The sequence below is a fragment of the Haliotis asinina genome, chromosome 2, assembly GCF_037392515.1.
Source record: "Haliotis asinina isolate JCU_RB_2024 chromosome 2, JCU_Hal_asi_v2, whole genome shotgun sequence".
Classification (NCBI taxonomy): Eukaryota; Metazoa; Mollusca; class Gastropoda; order Lepetellida; family Haliotidae; genus Haliotis; species Haliotis asinina.
In genome coordinates this window covers 58012868-58025612 of record NC_090281.1, presented here as the reverse complement: position 1 = coordinate 58025612, position 12745 = coordinate 58012868, and the positions used below count along the sequence as shown (strand labels likewise).

The 12745-nt window shown below is 38.2% G+C and overlaps 1 protein-coding gene across 6 annotated transcripts in view; it reads left to right on the top strand.

Moving 5' to 3' along the window:
* The window catches only part of LOC137273990 (FHF complex subunit HOOK-interacting protein 1B-like), a 46121-nt gene that overhangs the window by 17647 nt on the left and 15729 nt on the right, over window positions 1-12745 (top strand). For 2 of the 6 annotated variants that reach the window (XM_067806933.1, XM_067806930.1), the window contains exons 1-4: window positions 5141-5953; window positions 6365-6523; window positions 8233-8319; window positions 9268-9315. In XM_067806933.1, coding sequence (XP_067663034.1) covers window positions 5207-5953; window positions 6365-6523; window positions 8233-8319; window positions 9268-9315 — 1041 coding nt within the window. In that variant the 5' untranslated portion in view covers window positions 5141-5206. Of the gene's footprint in view, window positions 1-5134; window positions 5954-6364; window positions 6524-8232; window positions 8320-9267; window positions 9316-11898; window positions 11923-12745 lie in introns of those variants that run through there. The other 4 variants (XM_067806929.1, XM_067806928.1, XM_067806931.1 and 1 more) reach the window with 4 other exon arrangements.

The following is a 12745-nucleotide window of genomic DNA, read 5'->3' as shown; positions in this document are numbered from 1 at the left end:
TCCACATAGAGAAACAATCTCTGTTACATGCAGAGTCGATTTATACATTTGTGACAGTGTCATGAGTGAAAAGTTATGTATTTGTTTCAGTAGTTTTACAACTGTACAATGTTGTTTTTAAACAAATCAAGTTTTCGATATGCAACACTCAACGCATACAATGTATGTGAACAGCATGCAAACTCTCTTGATTGTGTTTCTGTTACGATTCTTCCAGTGTCAAAGTAAAGTGAGTTTTGGCAATCAGACACCAATGTTTTTGTTCTCGAAACATTTCAGAGGCTACAAAACCTAAAAATGTTCTGCCAAATGCAGAGTCAGTTGTAATTGTAACATGCTGAAATTGTTATCCATAAAAATGTTTTCTCCTCATTGTTAAGCACCAGCTCCTAAAATGCCCGTCAAACAGATGGAGTAGTCTGAATAACAAATTGTCACCAATCAATAGGTATTTATTTATATCATGATATTTTTAGTGGTCATGTTAATACTAAACTCTCTCACCACTGACAGCCATGTTGCATGTCTGTGGTTACTGTCAGAAGAACCAACTTAGGCATGTCACATTCTGAAGGGTGTGTTGGCAGGAGTACTTGACAGGATCACTGAGTCGCATCAGAGATTCAAACAATCCACCATGGTCAGTGATTGTCCGAAACCCATTGACCATACAGTCCTTCGAATACAGTCCATGATAACACATTACATGGATGACCTGCATGGGTCTGGTGAACTGCAGGTCACCTGTATGATGCTGATGATATCATCAGATGATTGTATTTCTGTGTGACTGGTCAGGAGATTACACAACCTTGACCTTTATACCTGTGCTAAATACTGTTTGATCGGCATTCTAGAAGTGGGTGAGTAAATAACAAAGCATACAACTTTGAGGATATGCTACTATAGTTTGATAACAGTGTAAGAATCTTTACTGAAATCCAGAATAACTCTATGCGATAAACAAGAAGTTATCCACAAGTTGTATGCTTTTTTCCTGTGCAAAATAATCACTATTTAGCCAGGGAGTGTATAAAGCAATAAGGAGTAGAAACAATAACTAACATTTAGAGTCATATGAAACATTTAGGGATGGTATAAAATACTTGGGGGTTGTAGGCAACTTGTTGGTATGAAATCTTAAAGGTTTGTATGAAACGTATTTGGATGAAATCTTGAAGGCTTGCCTAAACATTTGAGAGTTGTTTGAAACGTTCAATGTGGGTTCTTTGTAACATTTGGGAGTTGTTTGAAACATTGTAGGATTGCCTAAATCATTTGGGAGTTGTTTGAAATGTGTATTGGTTGTTTGAAAGATGTTGGAGTTTTATGAAATATTTAGGGATTGCTTGAAACATCTGGGAGCTGTATGAAACATATAGATATAAAACATATGGGATTAGTATGATGCATTAAGGGTGTTTATTAACTATTTGGGAATTGTATGAAACATTTACAGGTTGTATGAAACGTTTTCATCTACAAAGCTTAATGTAACCTCCAGAAAGTTGACATTACCCAGGCAAATTTGTGGTGCACATTTCTCATGCTGGTGTTAATAGTGATAATATGTGCTAATGATACTTTCCTCATAGTTACAGAATGCTTAACATAATATTTGACATAATGTTTGACTGTGCCTCTGCTGTGTTGGAGGCATTGATAACAGTGTATACAATGGATGGCAGTTTGTACTTACGTGGGAAGTATGTTGGAGGTAATCAAACAGATGATAATTGCTACCAAATAGTCCTGACCTTATCCTGTTACTACCATGTAGTGAGTAGCACTGGTCTGACATTTGTACACACAGTGGCATGTTGCTAGTGTGAGATACAATGGACTCTGTGAGTACAACAGAATCTAAAGTAATACCATACCACTAATGACCTGATGTCTACTGCTTTGATGTGTTATATAACACAGATTCCTTCGTATTTCTTTAGTACATTTGGACCTGTGAAGGTGAGGGTTAGAATAGGTCTTCAGCAACCCGTGCTTGCCATAAAAGGCGACTATGCTTGTCGTAAGAGCTGATTAATTGGAGCAGGTGGTCAGGCTTGTGGACGTGGTTGAGACATGTCATCGGTTCCAAGTTGCGCAGATCAATGTTCATGCTGTTGATCACTGGATTGTCGGGTCCTGACTCGATTATTTACAGACCACCTCAATATAGCTGGTATATTGAGTGTGGCGTAAAACAAATCTCACTCACTCACACTCTTTAGTTCATCTGTCATTCCATATAGTAATGATATAAAAGTGGTGTGGCCTTTTGAGAACTCTTTCTCTAACAATTGAATTTTTTGTATGTGCTTTAAGAACTTTTCCATTTTCTGTTTCAGTGATAGGAGCATGTAGTATGTTTTTTCATGTTTATTGAATTCAAGGATATTTGTGATATTAATATACTGAAAGAAGATATAGATCATTCATTCTTTGGTATTACTTTAGTTAAACAGTCATTGAAGGACAAATTAACAAAAGGTGCGTAAAACAATCGATGGTCCATTTCGTATATTTGTCAATATTGAAGTGTGAAAAAAAAGAAAAAATATTTTCCTGTGAATAAGTTCTGTGTTCTGTAGGCCATAACATGGTAGAAGGTTAACTTGTCAAGAATTTCAGACTGCTTGGCTCATGGAGAGGTCTGACAGTCCTCCACTGATTTTAGGGTAATCAAAAGTTCTTGTGCAGTAGGATTACCAGGAAGTATGGGTCTAGTTATCAGTGTTGTGGTTTAGCATGGTGCCATAACACTCTCTGGTGTGTGTACAGCCTTGTAAGTTATTTGTTATTTTCAGTCTTCACAGTGATGTTGCATGTGATGAGATATATTCAAGTATATTGTATTCATATGATATGCAGGAAGTTTTCAGATATTTGGTCGATATTCTTCATAATAACTTGTTTTGCTGTGAGGAGAATTTTTGTTTTTAGATGTAATTCTTATGTGCAGTTTGTGATCATTTGTATTGACATTTGAGAATAGGACAGTAACCATGGCAACACATCAGATCTTGATGTAAATGCAATTTGTGAGCTTCATGTACACAAAGACAGACATTTCTGGGTGTGTCGGCTATTCAAACAGGGAGTTACTGATCAGTGTAGCATGACAGTATATATATGACTGTGGACAAATGTGGATGCAGACTGTTGTGTCTATCGCTGGGATCAGGAAGCATGAATCTCGCTGAGAAAATATTTGAATTAATCAGAGTGCCCTTATGTGAAACTGAACAAAGGTATTGATTTGATAAGAAGGGCCAGGAAGCTGAGCGACTGTTTATTCAGCACCCAGCTGTTGTTTCACCTTTGACTTCTCCTGTATCGTACTGTATGGCAACATGGCGGCTGGAGTAGGCCATCTGACTGCATTAAACATTCGAGTTATGACCAGATGGACGATTATGTGGTGTGACAGATAGTTTCTGGATTGAAAATATGAATATTTACCTGTAAAATTATCATTTGTAAGGAGTGAGTGAGTGAATGAGTTTAGTTTTACTCCGCACTCAGCAATATTCCAGCTATATGGTGGCGGTCTCTAAATGATCGAGTCTGGACCAGACAATCCAGTGATCAACAACATGAGCATCGATCTGCGCAGTTGGGAACCGATGACATGTCTCAACCAAGTCAGCGCGTCTTGACTACTCGATCCCATTAGTCGCCTCTTACGACAAGCATAGTCGCCTTTTATGGCAAGCATGGGTTGCTGAAGGCCTATTCTACCCTGAGACCTTCATGGGTCCATTTGTAAGAAAATGTTTTTTTGTCTTGTTCGTTTGATGAAGGATGTATCTTTAAGGCAAATGGGTGGAGATCTCTAGACCTGGGGTCATGGAGGAGTGTGATGTGGGGGTAGGGGTGTGTGCATAATTTAGACTGGATTGGGGTCTTCCAGTTTAGTGTGGTCTTCCAAGATAAGGGATAGGGTCCTTCAGTGTGATACAGTTTGATTTGTCTTACTAACAGCACTTACTAAGGTTTAGGATATTGAAGAAATTCGATTACACTATCAAAACATGGGATGTGATCAAGAATTGAAATGTTGTATTTTCTGTTACTTTGAGTATTAAACTAATCAACATAATCAAAAGGGAAAATTTGTGCTTAAATATGTGCTGGTGAATTTTATGTTATTTACTGTTTCTTGTATTTAACAATACTTTTCATGCCACATTAAAGGCAGTAACATTATTTGATGTTTAAAATTTATGCACTTGTAGTGGAATATGTTGCTGAGAGCAGCCTGACAGTGACAATGAAAGTTGCTCAAGTAATATATTACCTACACAGGCTAGATATAGTGAAGTCTGGCTGAGTTAGTAGTGGAATGTAACTGTGAATGACTACCTATGCATTGCAACGCATACCCAAATCTCTGTAATCTGTGACACCTATCCTAACACTTGAAATGTGTCAGTTTTTTTTAGGTGATAATAAATGTCTCAGAGCGAGTGGGTACAACCTGGTTGACAGGGTGCTGAAAGTATTCTTCTTTAACGCAACACACCCAGCAAAATATGTTGCGGCTTGTTTCAGCCTTATTCTGCAGACAAGTATTGCCATATTCATGATATTGCTGTCTTTTAAGGGAGTGTCAGGGTAGGCCAATGGTTGCCATCAGCTTTTCTCATCTCCGTAGGGTTTATAGTTCCCCACATAGGTACAGTGTGATGAGGTAATTTTCATGGCTGTCATGTAGGTCAACATCATGCTCAGGTGCATTAAAGATAAACTGTATAATATACCTAAAAACTGACTCTATCTTGGAGGAGTACAGCTGCATATTTGTATGCTTTCAGAGGACATTTGCATATTTGGCAGTCTTTTCCTAGGATAATTTTTTTTTTAGCAATCCTGTTATGAATAAACTGGAATGGTGATGATCAAATGCTTATGGATTGATAACAGCTGTTTTGAAAGACATGCGATGATAGTAGCATCAAGACGAAAATATTACATTTATTGTCAGGGCATAAAATGTGTTTCTCTTCATAATATCAGCTCATAAATACCATTTTAAGGAAATCCAATTGCAGACATAATCATGTAAAAAAATGAATGTAGCATATTGTGAAACGTTGTCCATTGTCATCATTTAATGTACATTTCCTTGTTTCAGGGATTCTGACCGCAGGCTGATTGCAGTATGTGATTGTGTGACAACGTAGTGTGAGGACGTTGCGTGAGGACAATGAGCTGGTTCAAGAGGGGGAGTGTTCGGCAGGAGGGCCGGATGGCTGACTCCCCAGATCATGGTTCTGATAGGGACAGACGGGACACAGACCCGCAGACTTGTCTGGAAGTGTTCCGTAACCATTGGCAACAGGCTCTGAACGTCATCGAGAGCAAGAAGGATGGAAGCAAGGGGACTGTGGACGACATTGACACTGTAATACATAACTTTGAGCACATGGTCACTTTGCTTGTTGGGGAAGAAGGAATTGATGGAATGCCAGGACCAATTTTGCATTTTCTTCTTGAAAAAGAAGTGTTTGAAAAATTCTGTGCTTTGAGTATGCCAACAAGAGATGGGCTTGGGAAACTAAAGTATGAACAGTTGCGAATGTTTGAACTTGCTATCAACCAGTCCAAACAGCTTCTGCTGATCCACAAACCAGTCATACGTCCACTGATGAAGCTTCTGTCCTCCTGCACTGACCAGACCATCCAATCAGAGGAGATTGAGTATCGCACTGTCCTTGTGTTGCACCAGATCTGTGTCTGCATCTCTCAGCAGACCGTTATCCTTGAGAGCTTCTTCAACACCAACGCTGACCATGGTCCAGCCCGATTCCTCATCTTCTCACTGCTTATCCCCTACATCCACAGGGAGGGACCTGTTGGACAGAATGCTCGTGATGCTCTCCTTCTATTGATGGCCCTCTCCTCCAAGTATCCCCACATTGGCCAGTACACCGCAGACTCAGATTTCTGTCCTGTGAGTTCCTTCATCCTGTTTCCAGATCAGTGTTTAATATGTTCACTAGGACTCATGCATTTAGACTGAGTACTCTACTCATAAACATTCTCAACAGTGAGGCCATACCAACACAGGCATAGGAAACATAATTAATACTGGTAAATCAGAATACATGATTGTCAGTATTGTGTCAATTCTTTACTTATAGCATACAGTAAACTGTTTGATCATTCTTGCAGAGGAGATGGAAACATCTGAAATATCACTAAAAGATTAATCATAAGAATTCAGAGACATTTATACAGCATAATGTGTAAGTTATATTTTAGTTTGTTGCTTGCTGTTGTTATCTCAGGCCATGTTTCCCGAAAGGTAACTGTGTCAACTGTATGTGTCAGACTTCTGTATGGTCTCTTCCTGCTGTTGAAGGTGTTGGCCACTGGCTTGTCAGGACTTTATTCCTCGTTGCCACGCAAGATATCACCGCCGAGTGAGGACTGGTACATGGTGACTGATGACGATATTGCCAGGATGCCAGATCTGCAGATGTTCCTCAACTCACTTGAGTTCTGCAATGCTGTAATTCAGGTACATTCATATACTTTCAAAGATGTCATCAAGCCAGGTACATAAGTAGTGTCTGAACCTGCCAGATATTTGTACTACTAGCAACAAGACAGGTGCATAGTGTCAGCAACAAGACAGGTGCATAAATAGTGTCTGAACCTGCTAGAGATGTGTACTACTAGCAACAAGACAGGTGCATAAATAGTGTCTGAACCTGCTAGAGATGTGTACTTCTAGCAACAAGACAGGTGCATAAATAATGTCTGAACCTGCTAGAGATGTGTACTATTAGCAACAAGACAGGCGCATAAATAGTGTCTGAACCTGCTAGAGATGTGTACTACTAGCAACAAGACAGGTGCATAAATAGTGTCTGAACCTGCTAGAGATGTGTACTACTAGCAACAAGACAGGTGCATAAATAGTGTCTGAACCTGCTAGAGATGTGTACTACTAGCAACAAGACAGGTGCATAAATAGTGTCTGAACCTGCTAGAGATGTGTACTACTAGCAACAAGACAGGCGCATAAATAGTGTCTGAACCTGCTAGAGATGTGTACTACTAGCAACAAGACAGGCGCATAAATAGTGTCTGAACCTGCTAGAGATTTACTCTACTAGTAACAAGACAGGTCTGCTTGATATTCAACAAAGAGTTTCTGGTTCTATGACTACAATAAGTGTCTATCAAAGTATGGGAGTTGAGTCATCTTATGTTCACAGAGTTTTGTGCAAGAAGATCCAGGCATTTACATTGACTTCACATGTCAAGTGGAATTAGCCTCAATGTGACATTTAGCAACTGAGCAAGCAACAAACACATTGTGCTCAGTGCTGTGGAACCTGATCACATGCCTTTTGACCTGTCTGATAAGTTGGCAGTGCTATGTCATTGTTGTTGTTTGGATGTCACCTGAAAAATATCCAGTTCTGGTCATATGAACTGTTCTGAATTATTCATGCTGTTGATGCCAGTATGTAATAGCCAGTCTAGACTGACTGTTTTGCCTGCGTTTGCTCCACAGGGGCATGGGAATACAAATTGACAACACATTGATTCATTGGCTTGAGTGGTATTTGTATGCCTTGTTGTCATCTGTGGAAAGTACATTGTATGCAACTATCATCCGAGGGCACTTGCATCACCATTCTTTGCATACACTTATACTGAAGGCAAAGGTTATTTCTGTTTATAAACTTAAATAGTTGGAAGATTAATTTGGCTAAGTAGAATCTGCCTCTGTATCTTTACATCACGCATCAAGTCAAGTCGGTATGTGTTATATCATGCTAAGGTGAGATGTCCAGTTTGCTCTCTGACTTGCTTTTAGTGTTTTCTGACACTTAAATGAAATTTCGTAGAAATAGTGAGTTTGGGGGATTGAATAATATTTCATCATTGATATGTAATTGTTTTGTTTAAACTTACCAAAAAATTCTTCTGGATTTTCCGGACTTTTCCTTTCCTAAATACCCTTTCGGCTATAATGACATTGCCATTTGACAGTGTCTTATCATGATGCTTTTTGGCTTATCTTAAAAAATCATGGAATATTTGGAATAATTGATTTTAATCATAATCAGTGTTTATGTTGGTCCGGGGTAATTAGGCAGCTGCATTGATAGGGGCACAAGATATGTTCACTTTGATCAGTAATAGAATGCTTGTCCTGTGATGATGGACTAACTATCTGCCAACAATGTCCTCATTATCTATTTTGTTTTTCAGATTGCCCATCCATTAGTGAAGAACCAGTTGATCAAGTACATCTATGACGGGTTCCTGGTGCCAGTTCTGGGTCCGGCTCTGCATCAGGTGGGTAGACATGCTTGTTACATGAGCCAGCTTCATGATAACACATGCTTGTACTGACACCTGCGGCTGTGTAGGAAACATTTTCTGTTATGGGAACTTTCTAGGTGTCTAATTGAGCCCCTTTCTTAAACAAGATTACTATCAGTATTACAAATATTTAATTTTGGAAGGATGAATTTTTTATTTTTATTTTTTTTAATTAAATGCAGAAACATTTTATGTATTGAGCAATACTTTGCAGCACAACTGTTGTGTCTCTTGCTTGGATGCTCAAATCCAGAATAAATCTGGCAGGACCAGTTTGGGCTGTAACCACTCACAGGGCATACATTGCTGTATCATGATACATAGGTTGTAATGATACAAAAAGATGCTCAATTCAAAACTGCTCCTGAAGTCATGATTATGCCTGTATTATTTCTGACAGTGGTGTTAAAGATATCCTGACTGAGCTCATTTGCCATGGTGTGATGAGTTTCATCAGTCTGTACACCATTCCTAGTGTCCTGTAATGCTCCTGTGTTTTGTTACAGTCCTAAATGGAATTAATAGTGTATCTATAAAGTATTCACATTAATTGTAAGCAATAATACTATCACTAATGCTTTTGCGTGTTTTGTGTTTTACTTTTTGTTAAATGTTCATGATCATTAAAAAGTTCGGTAGATAATTGATTGTGGTGTCCACTGGAGTTAGTTCTTAACAAAGCTGCAAATTTTCTGCTTGATTTTCTTTGTGATTTTCCCCTACGATGAACAGGTAAATACTTTCATTCTGAATATCTGTATTGTAGAAAATGTCTTCAATTTATATTTTATCTGTGTAATCCTGTGATATTTTCTTCTTTCAAAACGTCAGATCATCCAGAATAAATGTGATTTTCTTCCTTTCGCAAAATTCGAACTCAAATGTTTTTGTATTTTTTTTGTCATTTCCTTACCAACTCAGGATATCCCAGGCCTTCCATTACCTCTCCTAGATACGGGAATGTTTGCGGTCAGTAATATTCACTAACAAATAGCTGCCTGGCATTGTGACAGCTTGGTTGTATATAAGGTTTGATGACTAGTTTGTGTCTTTTGTTATCTTTGCTTTGTGTTGTCAACTCTGTGTCTGACCTTCATGTGCGGAAGGTCTGACTGTAGTGCAGCTTCACGTTTTTTTTCATTTCATCATGTCATTGGCACTGGTGTGGTACTACTGTCATAATGGTTGTCTGACTGCCAGTTAACCCATAGTTTGTGCATCTTCTACCAGTGATACTATGAGTCGGGGGGTTGAGGTAACTGAATGGTTTAAGCGCCCACTCATCATGCTGAAGACATGGGTTTGATTCCCCACATGGGTGCAATGTGTGAAGCCCATTTCTGATGTCTGCCTGCCATTATATTCCAGGAATATTGCAAAAAGCACGTGAAACCAAACTCACTCAATATATATAGGGATTAGGATTTTTACAGCCTGTGAAAAATTGACACAAATTTCATCCATTTTTTTAACAAGGTGGAAAGTGTTGTATTTTTTGTTTTCTGTGTTAGAGCATCTGCATGCATTAAGGGAACAACTGCTTGAGTAGTAGAGGGTCGAATGCTGATTTTGTTCTTAGGATGCTATTATTCCACAGTTTTTTTCTAATGCACCTTTTTTGATTGCTGATCACCATCTTTTCATCTGTTTAATAGGGTTTTTAAAAGTTGATGAATAATACAAAAGGTAAGATACTTTATGGATCACGACTTCTTTATTATATTAAGTTGTCATTCATACAGTATCTTACCATTCTCACCATCATTTCCACTAATAACTAATAGTTTTGATGTTATGGTATTTTTCACAAAACAAGCTATTCGTTTTGGGCATATTTCTGAATAGACTAATTATTTAAAAGATCTAACCACCACAGCACTTAGAAATCAAATGGGTGAGCTGTATCTTTGGATGGATGTAATTCATTAGAAATATTCTAGGCTATGTATAATTATCTTACCAATCTGTAATTATTTCACCAAGTGGAGATCTAGGAAGACACACATTACGGTTTTCTTTGTGTGTAGGTTACAGTGTAATTGTGTACACAATGTTACAGTGTTATTGTGTACACAGTGTTATTGAGTACACACTGTTATTCTGTACACAGTGTTACAGTGTTATTGTATATTGTAAACCAAAAGTCACTGTGTTCTGTAATTTGATGTTCTGTAATCTTCTGTAAACATGATCAAATGGTTTTTGATTCCCGGAAACTGCAAGACTGTTTGCTGCTTATTGACACGTAGAAACATCGCAAAGAATTGTTTTGTTGTGTCATCAGCTGTGGTGACGTCATTCAAATCATATTGTGACGTAAAGTTGGAATGACATGACAAATGAGCAGCTCCAGATGCTACCATGGGGACCAGCCGAAACAGCCAGCTGATGACACTTCACTGCTGTACTCGTACTCGATGTAAACGGGTGCAGACAGTAGAACCAGTCGGTTTACTTTTTGGTTTACAATGTGGATAAACATCATGTGTTGGCCAATTTCCGGGTGTTACTGAGTATTTGAAGCATTTGAATATTTCATTTGAAACCTCTGGCTGTCATCGTCGGTTCCAAATGCATTCCTGTGCTTCAAATACTCAATAACACCTGGAAATTGGTCAATACTTGATGTTTATCTCCTAACTCAGTGTTACAGTATCATTGTGTACCGGGTGTTACAGTGTTATTGTGTACACAGTGTTAGGTTTCTGACTTGCTACTGAACTCACCCATGTAGTGAAAGTTGTATTGTTGTTGCAGTGTATAGAAGCATGTGTGTTCTTGTTTCTAAATGTAGGTGTCTGCTGCTCTAGAAACACTTTTATACAGTATCACAGCTTCCTGGTTGTCATGGCCACTGTTTCCACCACCTCACCTCACTGATGTGTAAAACATTCAATACATTTGTATCAAACATTAATATTGTCTAACCTAACTCATTCACCACCTATCTTGCTAAATGGTGGAGCAACTTTGAAACTATTTAGGACATCAAAATATACCAATACAAAATATTTCTTGAATATTTGCCGAAGTAATATTTGACTCTTTTGTCGTTATAACTGCCATATTGCTAGAGATTAGTAATCTGAGAGGTGGAAATAATAGCCTTGATACATGTTGAGTATTGGAATCAGAAGATTTGGGAGAATTCCAGGGTTTCAGATCAAGGTCTCATTTCCAAGGACATTAACTCTCATCCAAAACTTCGGTGATATATTTTCCAGGTTTCATAATTCAGATGGATAGCCTAAAATACATTTGCTGTCATCTGAACATTACTGCTTTTACCAACAGATTTTTTGTTGATGACTCATTTTGTGTCTAGTATTGGCATTTTATGGCATAACATCAAAGGTCCGCTTATGAAATAACATCAAAGTTCCACATATGAACCATATGAACCTTCAACTGTTAAACTAGTCAACCTTCAACTGTTAAACTAGTCAACTTTCAACTGTTAAACTAGTCAACCTTCAACTGTTAAACTAGTCAACCTTATTCAGTGAATTTTTACATTTTAATGTTGTCATATGTTTGTATATTTTGATTTAGAGTGGTTGTGTAATGGATCTTGATGTAAGTTGTGCATTTTTCTGATAGAACCTTTTCCATACATATATAAGCATGTTTAATACAGTTTACCAGTTGGTTTGCTGAAATAATTATTTAAAGCATGAAAGTATATAACATTGCAGAAAGTATTTTGTCTACTCTTTGGGGTTCTCATGTAATATCTTATCTGACTGTGCATGAGAATTTAAACAGATATGTATCCTTTCACATCTTACATAGTATACTTCTGGAATGGTGCTCAGTGAAAGTAGCATGCATCTTTGTGTGTATGGTCCTTGTTATGTCAAGATGGGACAATGTAGTCAAGGAGACCATCTCATGTGGCAGAGTGGCAAGTAGCAGGATACAGACTTTCACATCACTAGCCCTGATGTGGCTCTTTGACTAGTTATCAGTGAGTGAGTGAGGGAGTTCAGTTTTATGCGCACGCAGCAGTATTCCAGCTATATGGCAGCGGTATGTAAATAGTTGAGTCTGGACCAGACAATCCAGTGATCAACAACATGAGCATCAATTGGGAAACAATGACATGTGTCAACCAAGTCAGCGAGCCTGACCACCCGCTCTTGTTAGTCGCCTCTTACGACAAGCATAGTCACCTTTTATGGAAAGCATGAGTTGCTGAAGGGACTTCACGGGTCTTGAGTAGTTATCAGTGTTACTATATGGGCAATGATCATTTCAACTCATGAGGCCAAACATAATTCAACTGCTGGATAAAGCAACAAGTTGTTTGGTTTTTTTGTTTATTTTTTATTCTCAGATTTCTCCCAGTAGTGATTTTGTTTCTCGACTAGATTGAGGTCCTTGGACTGATTATTGTCCT